Source organism: Pygocentrus nattereri, chromosome 13, assembly GCF_015220715.1.
Source record: "Pygocentrus nattereri isolate fPygNat1 chromosome 13, fPygNat1.pri, whole genome shotgun sequence".
NCBI classification, from domain to species: Eukaryota; Metazoa; Chordata; class Actinopteri; order Characiformes; family Serrasalmidae; genus Pygocentrus; species Pygocentrus nattereri.
Genome location: NC_051223.1, coordinates 33,473,101 through 33,495,581, shown reverse-complemented (window position 1 = coordinate 33,495,581; position 22,481 = coordinate 33,473,101). Strand labels below are relative to the sequence as shown.

General features: G+C 37.6%; 1 protein-coding gene across 5 annotated transcripts in view; it reads left to right on the top strand.

The window, feature by feature from the left end:
• Positions 1-21,504, top strand: part of ptprea (protein tyrosine phosphatase receptor type Ea) — a 120,254-nt gene extending 98,750 nt beyond the window's left edge. For all 5 annotated transcript variants that reach the window (XM_017701284.2, XM_017701275.2, XM_017701302.2 and 2 more), the window contains 16 exons: positions 2,836-2,972; positions 3,826-3,916; positions 4,924-5,000; positions 7,612-7,648; positions 7,782-7,879; positions 8,639-8,758; positions 10,219-10,379; positions 12,121-12,256; positions 14,041-14,190; positions 15,054-15,147; positions 16,122-16,198; positions 17,532-17,666; positions 18,753-18,881; positions 19,123-19,274; positions 19,833-19,968; positions 20,543-21,504. In XM_017701284.2, coding sequence (XP_017556773.1) covers positions 2,836-2,972; positions 3,826-3,916; positions 4,924-5,000; positions 7,612-7,648; positions 7,782-7,879; positions 8,639-8,758; positions 10,219-10,379; positions 12,121-12,256; positions 14,041-14,190; positions 15,054-15,147; positions 16,122-16,198; positions 17,532-17,666; positions 18,753-18,881; positions 19,123-19,274; positions 19,833-19,968; positions 20,543-20,617 — 1,805 coding nt within the window. In that variant the 3' untranslated portion in view covers positions 20,618-21,504. The remainder of the gene's footprint in view (positions 1-2,835; positions 2,973-3,825; positions 3,917-4,923; positions 5,001-7,611; positions 7,649-7,781; positions 7,880-8,638; positions 8,759-10,218; positions 10,380-12,120; positions 12,257-14,040; positions 14,191-15,053; positions 15,148-16,121; positions 16,199-17,531; positions 17,667-18,752; positions 18,882-19,122; positions 19,275-19,832; positions 19,969-20,542) is intronic.
• Positions 21,505-22,481: the final 977 nt, after the last annotated feature.

Sequence of the window (22,481 nt, the reverse complement as noted above, 5' to 3'; positions counted from 1 at the left end):
TGAGCATGACTGGAAACAAAACGTTTTACACTTGTAATAAAATCTGTTTTATTGTTTTCGGACTTTAATATGGACATGCATGCATGATCCATTGAAAAGAGGATGTGATTTATATGCATATGAAGACTTTGACTTTCACTATGATACAGTATTTCTAAAATATACTGTTGTTTTATGATAGTTTTGAGGTTTTGAGCCTAAACATCTTTTCAAAATCTGTTAATGGTGGAGAGATCCACGTAGGGTGTTGTGAGACAAAATAGTCCCCAATAAAAATATATATTTTTTAAATGTACCTCTATTTTCCCATTATTCATATTATACATCAAAACTCAGAAGACACATGTTGGTTCACTGGTCATTTTGGATGATAAATAAAATGGCTATATTTGTGTTGGAGACATTGCAACCCCTGGTTCCTATCATCACTACTGTAAAGAAATTCGAGTTGTGAGTAGAACATTTCACATCAAACCACTCTAAATGGCTTTTTTAAGCAACTGAACAAGTTGTAGCCCTACCCTGGATTAAAGGAAAGAATAATGCTTGAAAGCTCTTTAGAAGGTCTTGCAGATTTCTTGTCTAGCGAATTCTATACTTAACCCGACATCCAAGCTTCTACATTTAAATGTGTTGTGTGTCTGCGTGACATCCCTGAGTACAGTAACCTGTTATAGCACCGGTTTAGATAGATCAGACATCCAAATGCAAATTACAGTGAGGAAATGAAGGCTCATATAAGATCATTTTGGCATCAAAGGCAATGTGAGTGTGTGTAAGGAGATGTTTTAACACACAGGAAATATATCAGTCAGATGTGTTTCAACAGCCCTGGCCCTAAATATCAAAGGTCATCTCCAGCGAGCTTTCAGACCTCGCAATAGCATTTTGCGTGGGGTAGAGTACTCGTGAATCTGTTACTCGGTATCCTAAAGGAGAAGTCATTTTTGAGATGCAGGAGGAGAAGCATATGGTCTGACCGCATATACAGCTAAACCTAAGCTTGTCACAACTATTACATAATCATAGTTATTTGAGATGATAGATGGTGAGATGGTTATTCCGAGGTGATTGTGATGGTTTTTGACAGTTATTCAATTTCACATCATAGTGCCTCACATAAAACAGAATTTAAAATGGATTCATTTTAGCAGTTGGGTTGACACTTAAATGTACCTAATTCACATTCACTGAAATTCACAGGGCAAAAGCTCCACACGTTTAGAGGAATGCTTGTTCATTAGCTATGTAGCTTACTCTGTTATTATCATGTATGCTTGATGTTTTTAGATTGTAAAAAAGAGAATTAAACTGTTGAAGGCAATTCTTTATATTACCATTTGTGAGTTCAGACCATGTCTTCTACTGAGTGGTAGCATGAGGGAAGACTGATTGAGGGAGGGGGAAGAACTCTGAGAACTTGGGCTGGAGTTCTGGACAGCTTCTTGTTGTTCAGACACTTCAGTATAGAAAAAACTGCGGCTTGCTAGTTGCCCAGAATATAGAACTCTATTTCTCTTGCTTTGCTGTTGCTTCAAACTCTTTCTATGGCTTTGTCGTTGCTTCAAACTCTTTCTATGGCTTTGTCGTTGCTTCAAACTCTTTCTCTTGCTTTGCTGTTAGGATATATGCCTTTTGTGTTAACCAACTGAGCTTTGTGTTAAAGAGCTAATTGAGGTCCTGAGCTCCCGTTGAGTCACTCATTCATCTGATGTGTATGATATAGTGTTGATTTGTGGGTCATTTTTGATGATTACACTTATATATTTGGGTTTATACACTTTGGAACGCTGAGAGATGATATGGTCATGCAATGTCCAACCCATGCGTGCAGTCCTAGAATCTACAGTGTACGTGATTAACTACCAAGATTGGCCATTTAACAAAGCCTACCTTTGTCATTGTTAACACATTAGTTTTGACATATTCAGTACTGTACAACTTGTCATTTGTCTGCATTATTGTGATTAGTTCTGGTCAGATTGTTTGCAACAGTTGTTTTAAAATATAGTGGTAGTACTTTTAATGGCCCAGATGAGAGCATTTTGCATATTGAGTAACTGTTGATTGGCATTTCCCTAGTGTAACATATGGCTGTTGTTGGAACAAAACCTCACATCTCCATTTTTGATATCATTTGAAAATGCCTGTTGCTCTTTACATTGTATGTAAATTTTACAATGAATGGACTAAAATAAATGGCCCAAAATTACTTGGAAAAAATTCTGGTTCCATTGATTTACATTAAAAAAATAAAGTAGTTTTTTTTCTTCTCCTGTAAAGCTGTTACTTTGAAGATACAAAGTTTTGTTCCGACAGCATCCTTAACATCTAATATATGGAATAAAGCGCCGATGTTAGAGACCATATAAGAATCAGCGGCTATTTGTTTCCAAAGTATCAGTATCGGATACAAATATTTCATGACACATTCATATTACTCCAGAGGAGCAAAATATTTAGGCAAAGCTGGGCTACTGTGATAAAATATATGCATTTTATTTATTTTATTGCATTTGTAACCTTCCATAGATGAGTGTTTCTCTGTAATGCTAAACCTACTATATTTAGTCCACAATTTCTACATTTTGTAAATGTTTTTATTGGTATTAGAGACTATGTACCGGAACGGGCATCAGCCCACAGCACACATATTGGAGCATCCCTGATGATTTAGCCGCCATACTAAACATCAGAGGTACATTTCTACACTCAGAATGATTCCATTCCATTACAGCTGTTTAGGAAATCAAGGAATCTCAAATTCAACCTGAATTCAATTCAGTTTGATCATTTTGATTTGAATTACTAAAAACACTGTTACTGTCTTTACAGAACAACAAACTGTGGTCTTGCTGCCCAGATCACCCTCCACATCGAAGACATACTTCCCCATTCCTGTAGACAACCTGGAAGAGGAATATCGGATCCGCTCGGCCGATGATGGAAAACTCTTCAGAGAAGAGTACAGTGTGAGTTTTCTGAGTCCTCTCTCTGCCTCCTGCTCACAGCTATTATGAGACTTAAAAAAAGGAAACTGGAGAATCCCTGCTGACACAGCTGTTTTGCGCCTTTAAATAATCACACAGACATTCGTCACATTGAAAGAAACAGCCTAGGAGTGCTGTGGAGATGTTGAGAATGTGATTGTGTTTGGTAGCAACAAAGTAGCTAGACATGTTAAGTGTTGTTTGCAGGCAGAAAATGTTTTTTTATTACTTTAAGTCTGAATATCTCACCATGAAATAGGCTGACTTTGCATTATTAAATGATATTAAATTAGCCCAGACACATACAACCAATGCATTCACTGGTTTATTGGGAAACGTCATGCTGCATCTGCTGACATGTCACTAGCGTTCAGTTCCCACAGTGTTTAAATGCAGCTCTGATGGAGGAGAGTCATTTGTCATTGATTCACTCCCGGATGATTCATTGAAGAATTACCCTCTTTGCCAATTTAAGACTGATGATTCAGGAGTCATACCATGGTGGTCTAAATTGAATCAGCGGCTGGTGATTCAGCGACCACGCACTGATTTACTGAATGAATTCCAAGCGACACGGAAAGGATGTTTACCCTCTGCAATCCTAATGGATACTTAAGCTGCATGAGCCAGAGAGGAAGCAGCTAGAAAGGTTAAACAAAGTGCTGCACATACCGCATAACAAAGCCTATACGATATTGACACGAGGTGTTTATTGTGAAAAGTGCAAGGCCCTGAGTTTGCTTGGGTCATCCTGAAAAGCAAATAGAGTTCCTGTGGACTTCACAAAACATGTTTTCAGTCAGTGGTTATGGACATGTTTGTTTGTTCTATGCAGTCATTACCTGGAGGTAACCCCCAAGGATCGTATGAGGAGGCAAACAGAGAAGAAAACAAAGAAAAGAACAGATATCCCAACATTCTCCCCTGTGAGTTTTTCTCTTTCTTTCTTTCTTTCTTTCTTTCTTTCTTTCTTTCTTTCTTTCTTTCTTTCACTCATTCATCTATTCTGACCCCCTCTCTCTTGCCAGTCAGATAGTCAGCACTATGTAACCAACAGCACTTTTGACTATGAGGACAGAGAGGAACCCTCTCTACATTTGTGGTTTTCACTGCATTTCCTGTGTTAAATTGTACAGAGCGCACCCGTCTATGTATAGTATTCAGAGACCAGGTGCAGAACTGAATTTGCTCTTATTATTTCCTTCTGATGCACGTGTTCAAGCTCAATTTGCCACATGTAGATCCACATTTATCTACTAACGCATGCACTTCAGGTTTAATTCTTTTTTTATTTAGGTTACAGTTGCAGGAACTGTGCAGTTGATTCAGCAAATAAAGGTTTTCAGTGCTACTTGAACATTAGTAATAGGGGAGATCATGGCCCACCTTATGTGAGGTAAAGTGCAACGCTGAAGTACATATCCAGGCTTAATACATTTTAAGGCTTATTATTTCATTTCTAGACATTATTCAGTACTAGAAAACAATGTAAACCAATGCGAAAACTAGCAAACAAACAAAGAAAACAAAGAAAATATCATGCAAACTCATTTTTAAGTTATAGGAACCTGATGAATTTTCACAGCTGTCTGACAGACATATTCAGACATATTTTCAAGAAATCTTTTACCATGAACATAACTTTTACATTATAAATGTAAAAGTAATACATTGTATAATAATTCTTTAAATAAATTTGATATTGTGGTCAAAAATACATTTCTCAAAAGTGGCATCTTGACAGTAAGATGCATGTAATTTCATGCTCATGTTAGTCTTGCTTAAATATTTAAATACTGAAAAATATTTAGCAACAAACAAAATGTGACCTTTCCTCATCCTCGCAAATGTTTTTCATTCCATGTATGAGGTGAATATGTGTTTTTGGTGTTGTGTGGTTGTAAATGGCTCTCTGTTTGTCTCTGCTGATCAGATGACCATTCCAGAGTGGTGCTGACACAGATAGATGGTGTTCCACACTCAGATTATATAAATGCTTCTTATATAGACGTAAGTATTCAATTCTTATGATCTTATGTTTATCTATTATGTATAGAAATACATAATATTGATATATTATGTATTTATGTTTATGTTCATGATTTTTCACAATACTTACAGTATGTTTCACAACGGTTTTATTACTTACATACTGTCACTGTCTGAACAAATTTGATCTGTTTACTTAATTTGACAACTGTCCTTTACACCACATGAAGAGTTCATGATGAAGGGAGCAACAGAAATGAGTGAGAATAAAATATTAGATTAACGTATGTTAAAAATTATTGAGGGTTTTTCTTTCTCCTGTGAAGTTACCATTTAGGAGATACCAGGCTTTGGACCAAACAGCAACAATATACAATACTTATATATTCCACAGCACTTATTCTGATTGTGTGATATACAGTGCTGTATAGAAGTACTATATAGCCATGAAAGTTTATCTTGGCAGTCAGTGTATTTTGCCTGTTAAACATCTTATAGCTTTATAATAAACATACAAACAAACATAAATACTGAAAACAAAACCGTCTTATTATGTTATTACTGTAAAGTTATTGATATTTTGGTTAGGAGAATACAGTTTTGATAGATTAGATATTGGATTATAGCGGTAAATACTGTTCCTCAAGAAGAACTTTGGAAATAGTTAAGCTATCACATGAATAAGCACTCCTCCAATTAGAGCGTGCTGTTTATTTTTATTTATTGTAACATTAGTGTGGTGTAAACTAATACGTGTGTACTGCTCAAATGAATAGCTTTCTATTTCCTTTTCTCAGAACACTTTGCACACAGTGGTGTAGGTTTCAATTAAACTTTGGAGGGATTTACTGTTCATACCACCTGACCCTGAAATGTATTTCATACTCATTTTTAGTGTAAAGGACACATAAGGAATGTGCCATTAAACTGTTGTTTGGATATGTAGAACATTTTCCCTTGAACACTTCAAATTACTGTAATTTATTGTATTTAATCAAACATCCTGAACTGTCGATCGTATAGTCACCAGAAATGTTCACAACTGTATTGCAGCTCCTTTTGTAAAACTGCTTAACAACCTAAATGAACCGATTCATTGATTAAAAAAATATAATTCTAACCCACAAGTTTGAATTTATGGTCAAGTCCATTAAGATGTGAGCTGGTTAACCAAGAGCAGTAAAGTGTGCCACTGATTTTCTGCATGTTAAAAACGTCTTCACACTCATGCTTTGCCCTTGACACTCTGAATATCTAAAATTCAAATACTGAACTTCCTTTTCTTCATTGACATTTGCACACAGACTAGTGTAGTCGTTAGACAGAGCACTGAGAGAGAAGCACAATGAACCTTTTCACAAAAAAAAAAAAAAATACTTTGGTTAAGTGTTCGCTAGGTAAAATACTCACCATATCACTCCCTGAGGAGTGATATCAAAATATCATTGTAGTGTACCATAGTGCTGAAGCGTTAATCTACAACAGCCATAGTTTAGAGTTCATACCTTTTAAATCATACCTTGTCTTGATAGCAAGACAAGAGTCAGAGATCAGTTTAGAGATCTGTGGGTCAGGTGGAAATAAACTTGTCCATTCTAGCTTCTGTTACACTGTGTCACTAATTTATATAATAATTCTGGAGAAAAGTTGTGTGGTATCTTTCAAATGAGTTCAAGATCATGACTGTAGCCCAATGTATGTGGGAACAGTGCTTGTTTTACATTAGGTGTGCCGTTTCAGGCAAAAATGAGGTGACAAAATCCGACCCCATACATTTAGATGTACATCTGCGAGACCCGCTAAATTAGCTTGCTAGCTGTGAGTAACAAACTAGTCTACAGCATTAGTGTTTTTAATCCAGGGAAGAGCTCCAGCCTGCAGCCAATAACAAGCTGGCAGTCTTTTAAATGATCACAGGTAGCTGCTTAGTTTACCTTTCTTTTACATCCTCGTGTGTTTGCTGTATCTGCTACGGTAAAGCAACATGAAAGATGCTGACTGAATACGGACTGCATTTCCCATGAGCCTGTGCGTGGGACCGTAAAGCAGAAAATAGGGATTTAAACCTGGGACTTTCACTGAGCTAGTTCAAAATGAATGGATTCCTGAGGAGCATGTGTGCAAAATCATAGCTTAATGCTTCATCATTAAAAAAAAACTGCCCTCAACACAGAACAGCACTGAATATTTAAACACTGCATTTTTGAACTCCCGTTATAGGAGTTCAGGACGCCAGTGAGCGCAAAATGCTTTTCTCAGCCAGTGAGCTGATTTTTAGTTCCCTTCGCTCCCATTCACTGAAGACTTGGTCTTGTTAGGTCTTGTTATCACCCACAGGCTGGAGCTCTTCTCTGAATTAAAAATACTAATGCTGTAGACTAGTTTATTATTTATATATATATATATATATATATATATATATATATATAGCAAATAATTGGAGGGTGTCAATTTATCTCACTCCAAACACTGGAGAGGAGACATGTCCACACCATCCCCATTAAATCTGTGCCTGCAGTTTCACAGTACAGTATGTATGTATTTTTAATACAATGGGAAAATATTCACAATAACAAAGTGATCATGTTTTTCTTTGATTCTATGTGTGTAAAACCTGGTTTGTGTCTTGCAGGGCTACAAAGACAAAAACAAATTCATCGCAGCACAAGGTGAGCACAGCTAGCTGGAATGTAAACATCAGATGCCATCATTGAGATTTGCTGATTTATGCTACCAAATCAGGTTGCTTTCATTTGTGTGTGTGTGTGTGTGTGTGTGTGTGTGTGTGTGTGCGCACTCCAGGACCAAAACAGGAGACTGTCGCTGACTTTTGGAGAATGATCTGGGAACAGAAATCAGCTACTATTGTCATGCTCACCAACCTGAAAGAGAGAAAAGAGGTAGCCATAACTTTTTGTTTTGTTTGTCTTATAAGACATGAAAGTTTTCACAAGTCTCGATGCTTAGCGCCAACTAAACTACACGCTGCAGACCGAGGTCCCTAAAACTCCAGCAACCATGAAAAGAAGTCGTTCTACATGTCTCACTGTCATCCTCCCGCAGAGGTCATCTGCCTTTAACAACAGAGGTCCCCCCCTCCTGCCGCCCACCCCCCCACCATGTCTTTAGGCAGCTTTTGAAAGCTCAGAGACAAATCAATAAAGCCAGAATGGGTGGGAGATTAAAATCAGCTTTGCCTTGGCGCTGAATCGATGATTAAATAATGGCTAATAAAGCCCTCTCAGGCGTTATCATAATTAGCCAGCAGAGTGTCATTAAGTGTGTATTATCCGTCGAGCTCAGGCTGCCTAATTCTGATTGACGGGCAGAACTGATTAAGCTCGCTGATTTGCATTGCAGAGGCTCAGAAGTCACCTTAACCCCACATGTGCTCTTACGAGTGTTCACTGAGCCACTTAACTGCGCTTAACTGCGTTTGTCTGTACAAAAATATTGGATCCTGTTTCTTTGGGAATTTTGTCGTGTTAGAAATCAGCAACTGTTCAGCACTTTCCATATTTTTAGGTATATTTTCTCTCTGTTCAGAGAAATCTACCTGACTCATGAGAACATAAGTCTGTGCAGAATTGTGTAAGATTTCTGACACTTTTTTTCTAAATGATTTAGTTTCCAATCTCTCTTTCTCTCTCTCACTGTAGGACAAGTGTTACCAGTACTGGCCTGACCAGGGCTGCTGGACGTACGGTAATGTGCGGGTTGCTGTGGAAGATTTCACTGTACTGGTTGACTACACAATACGCAAATTCTGTGTGCAGTCTGTAAGTGTCAAGAACCCAGTAATGCTACCTTTACTCCCCCAGTCAGTTGTGACTCATTGAGTGCAGTGTTCGCTGTGAGATGTCAGAAATGTACTCACGTCTGTGGTTAGAAAACGATCATGTACAAACTAACAATTATGAGTCTTTCTGTTGAAGCAAGAAACAAGGTGTGTCCATATATCTTGGAACGTTCTAGTGTTCTAGCAGAAAATGAAAAAGTCAAACACTGTCTAGTCTAATTTGCTCCATAATTAGTACGTTTTGCTTTTTTTTTAGTTATTAATATCAAAGAAAGCAACAGATTTGTGCACAGTATGGATGTTTAAATCAAATTATTACAAACATGTTAAAATATGTTAAGACTTAACTTCATTAACCTAAAACTGAAAGTCCTGATTTTCATTCTAGAGAAACTTGCTGTGTCAGAGTTATTCACAATGGTGGTCATAGTGACAAAGTTATGCTGCCTGGTATGGAAAACTATATTTTATGATAGTTTTGAGAATGGTTTGGTCTAGAATGTATTTATTTAAATCTATTGATGGCAGGGTGCTTGAAGCGCGCTGTAAGGCAAAATAGACCTTAAAGGACCTTAAATAGACCTTATTGTTTTCAATTTACTACTATTTTACTATCATAATATTACATATAAAAACTCAGAAGACACTTGTAGGCTCATTGATCATTTTGGACAGAAATAACATGACTTTATTTATGTTGAAGATCCTGAATCCTGAGCCTACTCTGAATGACTTGCTTTACATCTCAATGACTGAATTATGCAGAAATTTAGAATTCCCCTTCAACCAGCAGCCTGCTGAGGCAACATCGAGATTCTTTCCCAGCTGCAATGGCATTGTTAATGAGACCGTGCATTTATTTGGCTTTTAGGTGTTGCCAGGAAAATAAAACTCAACCAATAGGAAAAATAAGGAAGGCAACAGTGTTAAAACTACCCAGAGACAGTTACATCATTAAGCAGTTTGTTAGACCTCTGACTGCAGACATACTCTGTGGTCTAAAGGCAGATTTACATGTTTCTTACTAGACATCATCACTTTTAAAGCTCTATGAGCAGTGCCCCGCCTCTTTGTGTGTGCATGTATGCATGCTCTTGGCTTGGATGTATGGTTATATAAACAATTGTAATTGGTATAGAATATTCATATTTTGTGAATGAAAAGGCTCTTCAAACTCACACAACTCATTTTTAAAAAATGATTCTTTGAAAAGTTTCCATCCACTGGAAACTTTATAGAGCCAAAAAGTAACCAACATATTGAAACAGAGTAAATCAGTAAACTGATCATATTTTGTAATATTTATAATTTCCTTTCTGATAATTTTTAGGAAGGTACTGAAAGTTTTAAACAGAGCAGAAGGAAGATTCCCAGTCTGTGTTCTTTTTATTTAAAGTGGTAACTTTGGGAAAAAAAAGCTTCTTCTTTCTCCCCCATTAGGCCAGTGATGGCTCTAAAAACCCTCGCCTGGTTACGCAGCTGCATTTTACCAGCTGGCCGGACTTTGGCGTGCCCTTCTCACCCATCGGCATGCTCAAATTTCTCAAGAAGGTCAAACATGTGAACCCATCGTATGGTGGACCCATCGTAGTACACTGCAGGTATGCAAACCATCTCAGACACATAGACCTGAAGATTTACCCCCATTGAGAGGTGAAGTTCCAATCTTAGTCAAACTAAAGAACACCTACAGGAGAATGTGAATGTTATATATGCCTGTGGGTTTTTCACTGTGTGTGAATTTTGCCATTAACATTGTCCTTCAAGTGTTTTGAACTGTCCAACGATGTTGCTAAAGTTGTAAAAAGATGTGGTGGCTGGCTTCACATGACTTGGAGAAAGCACGTGTTAGCCTTCATTCTCACCACAGGCATTTTTGAGTAGTAATTCTATCATAGCATGATTAAAAGCAACATGTAAAAGACCAAGAATCTTTCACTCTCCTATGAATGCCTAGACCTGGAAATTAATACAGGGACGTTAGACTGCATGACTGAAGGAAAACCCAGTGACCCCATGTGTAAAGAAAGCGAATACCATAAAGCTCATTATTCTAGTCAGCCAGTATATCACTGCTGTTGGACAAAAATCTCCAAAATTGTCCCTTTCAGTTTTTATTGGTCCATTCATCATGACACCTCCACAAAACAGAAAGAGAAGCTGTTGCTTTCAAATGACATCAAAATGAAAAAAAAAGAAAAAATAGAGAGGGTTTTGTTCCAACGGTGACAATATATGTGATAGTTTAGTGTGCAGTTCTCACAGTGCTACTTGGTGGACTATAAACATCCATTACCTATCAGCAACAATAGCATTTTAGCCCTGGTGCAAAACTAAAGAAGCAAACTTCAGATATCAAACATGTCTTGGCTGATCGACTACATTTAGAATTAGGGGAATCTAATATTATAGTAATTAGGTTTCTGTCATGACTGTGGCTTAAAATATATTCTAATGACACAATTATATTAAATGTGCCACATGTTTGGAAATCATGATAAAAATAGAAGAATTTGAAAAGAAAAAGAATATGTGCTAATCTATAATGTCTAATAGAAATCTGATTCAGAAATATGTCCAATACTGGTACTTGTCTAAAAAACTGCAGCTTCTTTTATTGTGTTCACCAAATTATTGCAATACTTAACAAACTTTTCAAATAGTGGCTTTAGCACTCAGTATGAAAGTAGGCATTTGACTTTTAAACTCTCTGGAAAAGGCCAATTTTTACACTTCGCTCCCATTATTCAGAAGACCTTGTGGACCCTTTGTGCCATTTGGAAGGTATCTGTCATGCATGCATAATTTATTTGATTAGACAATGATGCATTATTCAAAACGATTAGCATATGATTTGAATTAGGGGAACTGAGGGCTATTCATTCTGTTGGGTGGTTAGGGAAATAAGCCCGAAATATGTAGGTCAGTGTCTGAAAGTTTGATCAAGCCCCTATGACCTAGCTGTGTGTCACGTTTCAGCACTACAAGTGTGCAAGTCGCAGGTCGAGCCCCATGGACTCCACTCCATCCTACACAATCTAACCACGACGTCAGCCATACACACAGGCTGTATGGATGAATAGCTCCTTTCAAACATACTGAGATTTAGCTGTTTGGCTATTGGCCTCTGGTGACAAAACAGATATATAGTGAGCATTACTTCTATAAAGATGCAACGTTTTGTGTTATGTAAGGATTACTAGGTGTGGAGAAACATATTAAATTTATAGCTGTAACAGTGTCTAACCTCACTCTAAAATCAGATGTGTTTAACTGCAATGTGAAAGCATTAAATGAATGAATAATAAATGTTTTTCTACTGTGTTTCTGTGTGTGGTTCAGCGCTGGGGTTGGAAGAACAGGCACTTTCATTGTAATAGATGCAATGATTGACATGAAGCATGAGGAACAGAAGGTCGACGTGTTTGGGTTTGTGTCCAGAATCCGGGACCAGCGATCGCAGCTTATACAGACAGACGTGAGTGCGTTTCACTGCATAAAAACTGTAACTATTACTGTACCAAATATTATACTGTATCAGCAATGTTCTTTTTTAAATGCATGAGTAACATTACTCATGAAACTGCAATATACAATGTGACTATTACTATTAAAAGGGCACATGGTTGCTACACAAATCCTAAACATGCTTAAGTTCCTCAAAACTACTTCAACACTTGATTGCAACTGTACTTCACTCCCACTGCACATTCTCCATATTACTCACAGATTGATTTGGTATATTCTATTTTATGCATGTTTATAGTGTATCTTTTTTATATTTATGTATTTTGATTTAATTTTAAGATGACATCTGCACCAAGAGAAATTCCTTATACATCTGATTCGGATTTTTTAATAAGGAACTTGAACAGTATAAAGCACACTGACCAGTTTCAAAATAGCCACAAACTGAAGTGATGCACTCTGTATGTCGAAATTGTAAGGCTGCCCTGTACTGCATTTTACAGGCTTTGAACACTCGTTGGTGTTTACTTGTTCTTAAAACTACCCTTAAAGACAACAAGTGTATTTATTATTCCAGTATTCTGTTTATAACATGTAGTTTGATACATTGATACATCTTTTTCATGATGGTTGTCACAAAGTTGCTTGAAGAATAGGCTGTAATGTTAAGTCAGGTGAGGAGACAGACGAGTCTGTGTGGATTTCTGCCTACCTACATAGAAGCGATGATACAGTAATCATCATGATACAGTATGTTCAAGAAAAGCGTTGGCCCTGTCATCCGGAGATCGCAAGTTCGATCCCTGGTGATGCTACAGCCGTCTGTAGCTGGGAGTCCTAGAGAGCACAATTGGCCTTGCTCTCTCTGGGTGGGTAGGATGGCCCCCCTTTTCTCCCCCATCACTCAACGTGATTCTAGTCAGCGCAGATGTCTGTTAGGTGATGTAACAGATCAGCCGGTTGGCGCTTTCCTCCGAGCACGTTCGGCTGTCCCGTGACGTTGCGTGAGCGGCAGTTTGAAAAGAAGCGGTGGCAGGCTTCACAGGTCTCAGAGGAAGCCTATGCTAGCCTTCACCCTCCTAACATTGATTGCATCGTGTGGTTGCGGGAGTCCTAAGTAGCGCAGTGGAAATGAGGGCGATTAAATTGAGTAAAAATTGGGGGAAATAAAAATAATATAATAAGTCATAGTCAGTTTGCTGGTTTACTGAAGAGATGGTGGTCCTTGGTGTTCACATTCACGTCTATCGCAACTGTAATAACTTCAATAGATCTGATTCAGGATTGACTAATTTACAGAAAATTTGCATAGATTTAAAGGTGTATATATAAGAATCAGCTACACTGATCAGCTAGCCTGTTCTGTACGTTTGTCTCAGCTTTGTGGAGTGACTGAAGATGCTCAGCTTTTTTTTTGCTGATTGTCATTCAACAGTCAAAACAACAGCCAAACAAATTAACATGAATTTGGCCATTTCTCTTTACTTGAGTGAATAAATTTCACTAACATGTATTGCTTCAGTCTTTCAAAGAGAACGACTGACTTGCAAAATCGGTAGGTGGGAGTATAGCTGTGTTCACATCAAACCAGTCACTCTAATTTAGTATTGTGGCTTCATCAGCCCTATTCTAGCGAAATTAATACAAATCTTTAAAAAAAATAATAAATAAAAGAGAAGAGAAACTGCCTTGGAAATCACCAATGTGACTGTGATTCTATGAAATCCTGCATGTTTGTAGGTACTTTCCCCTGCTTCTCTATTCCGTTAATGCTTCTAAGTATGTGTCATGCAGATGCAGTACTCGTTCATCTACCAGGCCCTGCTAGAGTACTTCCTCTATGGGGACACTGAGCTGGACGTGTCCTCTTTGGAAGGACACCTACACAAACTCCACAACACCTGCACACCACAGGACCGGCTAGGGCTGGAGGAGGAGTTTAAGGTGAGCACAGTGCCTTTTACAGTGTAAAATCCAGCAAAACTCTGGAAAACAAAACATCGTTAATGAAGTTAAATACTAATAAAATATCATCACTTTCATGACAAAACTTTGTCTTCCAAACGGCTTACAGAGCTCTACATGAGGAAAAAATGATCTTCATTTTGAGTGGGAGTTAATGGAACCAGATTGTTTCCAGGCAATTTTGGACCATTTCTATTGGGCTTTTAATCCTGAAACCTTAACACAATGTACAGAGCAGACTGTATTTCCATATTATGTCAAAAACTTAAATTGTTTTATTCTGACAGCAACTAAATATTAGTAGTATCACATGCCCTACACTGTATCACAACCTCTTAAACTCTAAAGACCAGTTGCTGGCTCCATTCTTCACACTCATAGCTAGATAACATGCATATTAGTTTGTTTCTAAATTATTTTATAATTCTGAAAAGTTAAGTGATACTTTTTTAATCCCACCTCCGCATTTAACCCAACCGTGAAGTGAAACACCACATAAACACTAATGAATACCCACACACTAGGGTGCAGTGAGCACACTTGCCTGGAGCGGTGGGCAGCCCTATCCACAGCGCCTGGGGAGCAATTGGGGGTTAGGTGTGTTGCTCAGGGACACCTCTGTCGGCACTGGGGATTGAACTGCCAACCTTCCGGTCACAGGGCCAGCTCCCTAACCTCCAGCCCACGACTGGCACCAAGTTAATGGTCAACAACTACTCTGACTGAACAACACCACCATCTGACTGAATAACAGCCCTAGGATTTAAGAGGTTTAAACAGAACTGAATGATAAAAAGCTTTCTATCTGATGTATCATGACAAACGATATCTTGTTTTTACAGAAACTGACAAACATGCGGATTATGAAGGAAAACATGAGGACAGGCAATCTTCCAGCGAATATGAAGAAGAACCGAGTGCTCCAGATTATTCCATGTAAGAACAGCAGCACTAAGAGCAACATGAAGCCTTATTGATTTCAGTTACATGTTCATGTTTAAAGTCATTAGCAGGATAAAGTCTATGAACAAAGTTAAAGGGACAAAATTCACTGAACATTTTCACATTTGTAGGCCGTTTTTATCTCATTAAAATGCGACGTAAAGATGAACTGTGACCACCTCTGTGTTTTTTTCTTGCTGATAGCAAAGAAACAACAACGCTATCCCTGAAGCTGAAAGTCAGTTTACTAATCGTGCTCACTTTATTAGAAAACTAAATACAACCTACCGTCTATGCCTAATGCCTGTGTAGTACCCAGCAATGCAAACAAGCCTCGTTTATAAGGAAGTGAATCTAAAATCACACTTCCTTTCCTCACCCATTAATGTCCTTCCTGCCACAGTATGTTTGCCAGTTCTTAATAAGTCCTGCTGAGTTAACACAGTTTGCAAACTTCATAGAGAATTATAACTGCTACTGGGTAAAAAACATCAACAAACAGTCATGTTATAAAAATGATAACATAATGCCTGAGAGTGCCTCACTCAAATGATGTATGTGCACAAACACAAAGTGCTGATTTACAAATTAAATGCTTAATTGAACTCTCTGTGCATTAAACAAAAGAGTACACAAGTAATATGTACAGTGAAGAAGAAAACAAACACATGGCACTGAGCTAATGAGTCCTGAGCTGTGCTCCACCAAGCACTCACTCCCAGCATCCTGGACTAATTGTGGTTGCTGTACTGGCAGACTACTCACCAACCCAAAATCTCATTCACTGTGTGAAAATGCAGCAGGACGACAAGGCAAAGAATATCGGAAAGTGTATGTAATATGTAATGTTTACTTGATGCATTAGGCTAACCTAGTCCCGCCTTCAGTGCCCATCCAATACTGTTTAATGACTGTGTTTTATTGCACACATTAGGATAACTGCAGCACTTTTTTGGTCTTTGTTGTAGATGACTTCAACAGAGTAATTCTGTCCATGCGCAGAGGTCAAGAATTCACAGACTACATTAATGCATCTTTCATTGATGTGAGTACTACATTTTTAATAAGTATATGTGACGGATGTGGGATTAATGGTTAAAGCACCAGTTTAATGCAGACCCAAGGTCAGTGGTGTGTGTGTGGTGAAAAGAAAGTTATTGCATAAAACACTGTAATATAACAGTGACTATAAGTAAGTAGCACAGTATTTTTGGAGATTTTTTGAAGGTTTAATGTTAACATTGTTCCACAACATTGACAAAACCATGCCATTTGCTGCCATTTTTTGCTATAATATATTATGCCAGTTGTGTAACATTGTCATTTTACCGTTATCAGTAATCATCATTACATATATCATAATGTTCAATGTCAGGACCTTACGGAGCCCCGCTGGTGACATCCTGTATAATTAAAAATAATGTGTGACCACGCCTTATTAACGTGTGGGAACGAGATCCTAATGCATGGCCACGACTTGTAAGGCGTGGGAATTAGATGATTAAGTCATGGCCATGACTTAGTAAGGCGTGGCTTACTAAGTTGTGGCCATGCTTTAGGATCTTGATCCCATGCTTTACTAAGTTGTGGCCACGAGTTAATCATCTCATTCCCACGCCTTATTAAGTCGTGGCCACACATTATTTTTATTTATACAGCATGTCACCAGCAGGGCTCCGTACAGGACAGCTAACTAGGCTACATTTTGTGAAATTTACATTAAACATGGCATCTGTCATGGCATCTGTCATAACAGTTACCGTAATGGTAATATGACACTGTTATATTACTGAATAAAGTCTGTCATGTACCTAGTAAAATATGCCAGTGTGCAGAATTGGAGCTTTCTGTGTGCTACCGTGTTTGTATCACTGCATAAAACATGCATGAGTCTTCTTTCCATGTCTGATGTGTGACTTATATTCCTATTCATGCATTTCCTGGTTGAATGAAAAAAAGCATTTTCTGTGACAATATTAATGAACATCTATGAATATTGAGATTTGTTAGATTGCTTTCCTTACGTATGAAGTAAAACCTACAACAGCACTGAGAGATCATGTGGCTAAAACAGAAGAACAAACAAAGTGGCAGAGATAGCCATTTAGCCAGACAGCCAACCAAAAAAGGTTTAAAAGCACCTTTTAATTACAGGTCGTGAATGCTGTAAAATAGCTCATTTAAATAAGCTTCCAGGTACACATGGGTATCTCTTAGATAATGTTTCCTTCTATGCAACCTTGAGTACTTTTTATAGCCTTGCAATGTTTGCACATTTTTAAATAGCCCAACTCAAGGAGCATTACAGCGGAACTATAGTCCGGAACTATATATGTGCTAATGTGCATGTTTAACCTGTGTTTGTGTGGGTTTGACAGGGATACAGGCAGAAGGACTATTTCATAGCCACACAGGGTCCTCTGGCTCACACTGTGGAGGACTTCTGGAGGATGGTGTGGGAATGGAAGTGCCACTCGATAGTCATGCTTACAGAACTACAGGAGAGAGAACAGGTGAGTGCGCGCACACACACACACACACACACACACACACACACACACACACACACACACACACACACACTTAACGCTATGAAGTTGAACTGGACTGTAATAACACTGTGTTGCAGAGCTGCCAGAAGAGCATCATGCTGAATGAGGGCAAACCATAAATTATGCTAATAGGATTCATTGATGACTAGTTCTTAAACCACTTGTTACAGTGTACTGTAACAGTAATGTCCTTAACATGGCAAATTAAGAGTATGGGTTATCATAGATAATGATGGATTGTCCCAATCCGACTTGACTGCTCACATTGGGTTTTGAAAAGTTTGGGCGTGATTTCCCAGATACGTAGGGACAGGTTCAAATTTCACATTCACCTCCCACTTTTACCAGATTTTACTTTGCATTTACCCTTTCTTAAGCTGCACTCCTTACCTTATTGTTCCTTTCTGCTTTTACTACCTTAAAACAGCTTTAAAGCTGACATTCTGTAGTCACCCACTTGTGAATTTAGCACTGAGGCCCCCAAAGCCCACGCCTGTGAGAAAATGGATGTGGAAGTAGAACAGTGCATTATGACAAGTTTATGCAGACAGAAAACTCAAAAAAGGAATGTCGATTGAAAATTGCTTCATGAATACATTTATTCAAGTGGAATTAGGCTTAATTTTGGACAGCTGATTATTTTATTATTTCATATTATTTTAATATTATTTCATTTTATGTATCCATGATTTAATGACAGCTGATATTGTCGCTACACAGTAATTTAAGCAGCACTATCCGCTTTATCCACTATACAGGTTTTATTCAGCACTTCATTTAATTCAGACCAGTTTATGCTTCTGATACATTTTCAGACTGAAAAGTTGATGTTGTTGGGGTCGAGTTTGGACAATTTTTTTACGGGTTCAGTTCAGGTTAATATTCAAACTGTGATGCTGTGGGTCAAGTCAGGTTGGAGTCAGCCAGAAAGTTCTGAGACCAACATTTCACATCTAATTAAAGGTGTGAATATGTGTGTGTGTGTGTGTGTGTGTGTGTGTGTGTGTGTGTGTGTGTGTGTGTGTGTGTGTGTGTTCTTTTTCGCAGGATAAGTGTTTTCAGTATTGGCCAACAGAAGACTCAGTGAAATACGGAGACTACACAATAGAGATCAAAGCAGATACTCAGTGTGACGACACCTTCAGCCTCAGAGACCTGGTACTCACATATGAACCAGTAAGTACAAGTAATCAGTATAATCCAGATAATGCTAAACACTGTTATGATATGTGTTCACTGTTATCATTCTGAAAGAACCAATATACAAACGATCTCCTTTACATTCCTTTTTTAATGTGTAAAAATTATTGTTGCCTATTAATGAATAGCTGTCAACACTGTTGTTGTCATACATCACGTTTATTTATTTTTTTACACTTAGTGTGACTGAATTATTGTTTTTGTGTGTGTTTTAAAGGAAACAGAGACGCGTTTGATCCGGCATTTTCACTTCCACGGCTGGCCAGAGATTGGCATTCCAGCAGAAGGGAAGGGAATGATCGATATCATCGCTGCGGTGCAGAAACAGCAACAACAATCGGGCAACCACCCCATTGTTGTGCACTGCAGGTGATACACTCTACACATTCTCATACTTTTTTAGGCACACCTATTTATTACCATAGGAGCCCTCTTTACCTCCAGACCAACTTCAGTTTGTGACTTGAATTTCAACATGAAAAACATACTTGAGACATTCTCTGACAGTGACGATATACTGATTCACAGCCACATGATTGCTAGAAGATACAGATGCATCAGTAATGAACAGTTGTTCCTTAAAACAAAAGCAAAATGTTTTTATCTGTATTAGATGTGTAAATGGTTTATTTTATAAGGGTGTAAATCTCTGGCCTCACAAACAATGTATAGGCCAAAAAAGCAGCAAAGCAAACTTTTTTTCACATTTTCTCTTGAAAATAACCAAAGAATTTTAGTTTAGCCAAAGAAATGTGCACATGCTTTACTGAATATCATTATGTATGCATTATGTGAATGCAGTCACAATTATTACATAATTGCCTAATCAGATTATTTGACATGATCTCGGTTATTTCAGGATACATTTTTCACAGCCCTGTTTTCTATACATGCATTGTGAATGCATACATGTGTTTGTGTGTGTAGCGCCGGAGCGGGTCGTACCGGTACGTTTATTGCCCTCAGTAATATTCTGGAGCGGGTGAAAGCCGAGGGCCTGCTGGACGTCTTTCAGACTGTGAAGAGTTTGCGTATGCAAAGGCCACACATGGTGCAGACCGTGGTATGTACTCAACCTCCAGAAAAACATTTCCCACAAAGCTCTGCAGTATAGCAATAGAGGGGGTGGTCAATTTGATTACATAAGGGTGCTTCCAAATTGTACAGTTTACAGTGTATACGTTTGGATGTCGCTGGCCAATTTACATGTTTTGATGATTGAGTGTTCATATGCTCTACAAAGAACATGCTTTTGTACATTTTAAGGCACATTTACTGAATATTTGCTTAATTTAACATATTGGGAAAAATATAACAAAATCATTGGCCTGTGCAAAAGTCATGGCACATTTTTTATTTGTTGTTTTATGTTTTCAAATATGTTATATTAGCCAAATAAATAGATTTTGTGCTACACAAATTGTAGAAAAGTATCATGCACTTGTAGAGCATGTGTTAACTTATGTCCATTAAGAAACAATGTTCAAATTTTGCATACGACTGTATACAACATGAATGTGAATTACACTCAATAACTGTGAATAGTGAATTAAATCTCCTGGCTTATTTAGATATTAATCAGTCTCTCTCTCTCTCTCTCTCTCTCTCTCTCTCGCTCTCTCTCGCTCTCTCTCTAGGAACAGTATGACTTCTGCTACAGAGTGGTACAAGACTTTGTCGACATTTTCTCAGACTATGCCAATTTTAAATGATCAAACCTGCCTTATACATTTCTGTTCAGTGCTTTTTATATACCAGTTGGTCAGGAATTTGCCCCATAACTGAATGAAATTAGCTTCTATTTTGCTATGCACTTGACCTCTTAAAGATCATATCTATCTGTAATATAATGGCTAATACTAAAGCTACAAAATGGGTTTAAAAAGCTGTAATGAGACAAAAAAGCGACCGTATTTGAATTAATTATTTCATTATGGTCTTAAATTGTGTCTTTCAAGTCTCGTCATATCATTCCAGCCAGATGTTTTTGATTTGAATGGCAGTGTTGTTTTTACCTTTTTTTTTATATATATTTTTTTTATCTGGGTCTTACCAACTAAACAGTTTCATTTTTTTAACCCATGTAAAGTTTGTAAAGCTGTAGGTATTGTAAATGTATTTATGTATTGTGGCTGACTGTCCATTCTCACATTTTAAAACTTTTACGTTAATGTTGAAAGATTTTATTTATTCAGATTTGTCATACATATTATTAGTGTCAACTTTTGTTTTTACCTGAAAATCTAGCAAATGCAAACATGCGCATATTTCGACAAATACGTTAAAAACTCAGTGAATCTACATTGTGAATGAACAAAGAAACCGAAAAGCTACAGATTTTGTATCAAAATGAGCTCGAATGAATGCACCATTCAGAAAGACAGGAACAGTCTTGTTTCCACCCGAACAGCAGCACTGTCAGTAATGTGGCCTAAAAGCAGAGCTGATCCTATCAGGATCACAATGTAGCTGCTGGTGGTCCTGCCTGTCTGGAAAAGGCTTCACAGGTTTTCAAAGCACATTAATGTCCATTGCCTTGCACAAAGCCAAGGATTTACAAATGAAAGAGATAATGTGTTATTAAAGGATGATATATACATTCTGTCTGTGTGATTTCCTTCATAGTCAACGCTTTCATGAGGTCACTACACTGTTACCATGTTTCACAGTTTTACAATTACTTTTAAACAGCCCATACCATACCATACTATTTTTTTCAAGAGTTTGATGTAGTATGTAAACAATGTTAAAGTTTACAAAATGTACCATCCAGTCCATACAGACTATGTTACAATAACGGCTCAATGGTTAATTTTTTGTGACATCACAAAATCTGACATATATTCACCTCTCCAGCCTACAACAGTTTAGACCACCCACCCCAACCCCTACCATCCTTTCACTCCTCAGAAGGTGTGCTGTTAGAAATAAAGCTACTGTTCAGGTACAGTTTTGTTAAGGTCTAGTTGTATATCTTAAATAAGTTTCCAGGTGAAAAGTACATATTTGCACTTTTTCATAAACGAATGTTTTAAAACAGAACCATAAAGTAAAAGCCTGTAGACGAGATGGGGAGTGTGATGTCAGTACAGCTTAGAAAATAACATTTCAATGGATTATGGTTCAGTTATGTTCCCTGACTAAAGATACTGAGATGTACCCCTGAGAGTTCCACCCCATTGATAAGAGGGGTCCTGCCCCAGTGACAGATTCATATCTTTTTTCTGAGAGTGTGTGTCTTAGACAGGACAGCCAGTCAAAACAGAGATAATTTACATATGTCAGTCTTAAAGGCACAGTAACAAAAACAGCCTGTTTATTTTCTAAGGCATAAAGAGAGCTTGGAAAATCATGATGCCAAAAGTTACTTATGCATGTTTCTGCACATATTGTTTTAAAAATACATAGAGTGAATGAATGGCAATAGCCTACTTGTAGTAGGAGGAGACATACTGTTACTAAGTTAAAATAGCACTTGCATTAGGGGTCTCACATTAATTGATAATTATATTGTTAATAAGCCATTGATTATCCATCATTAATATATTAGTAAATTATCCAATAAGCATTATTACC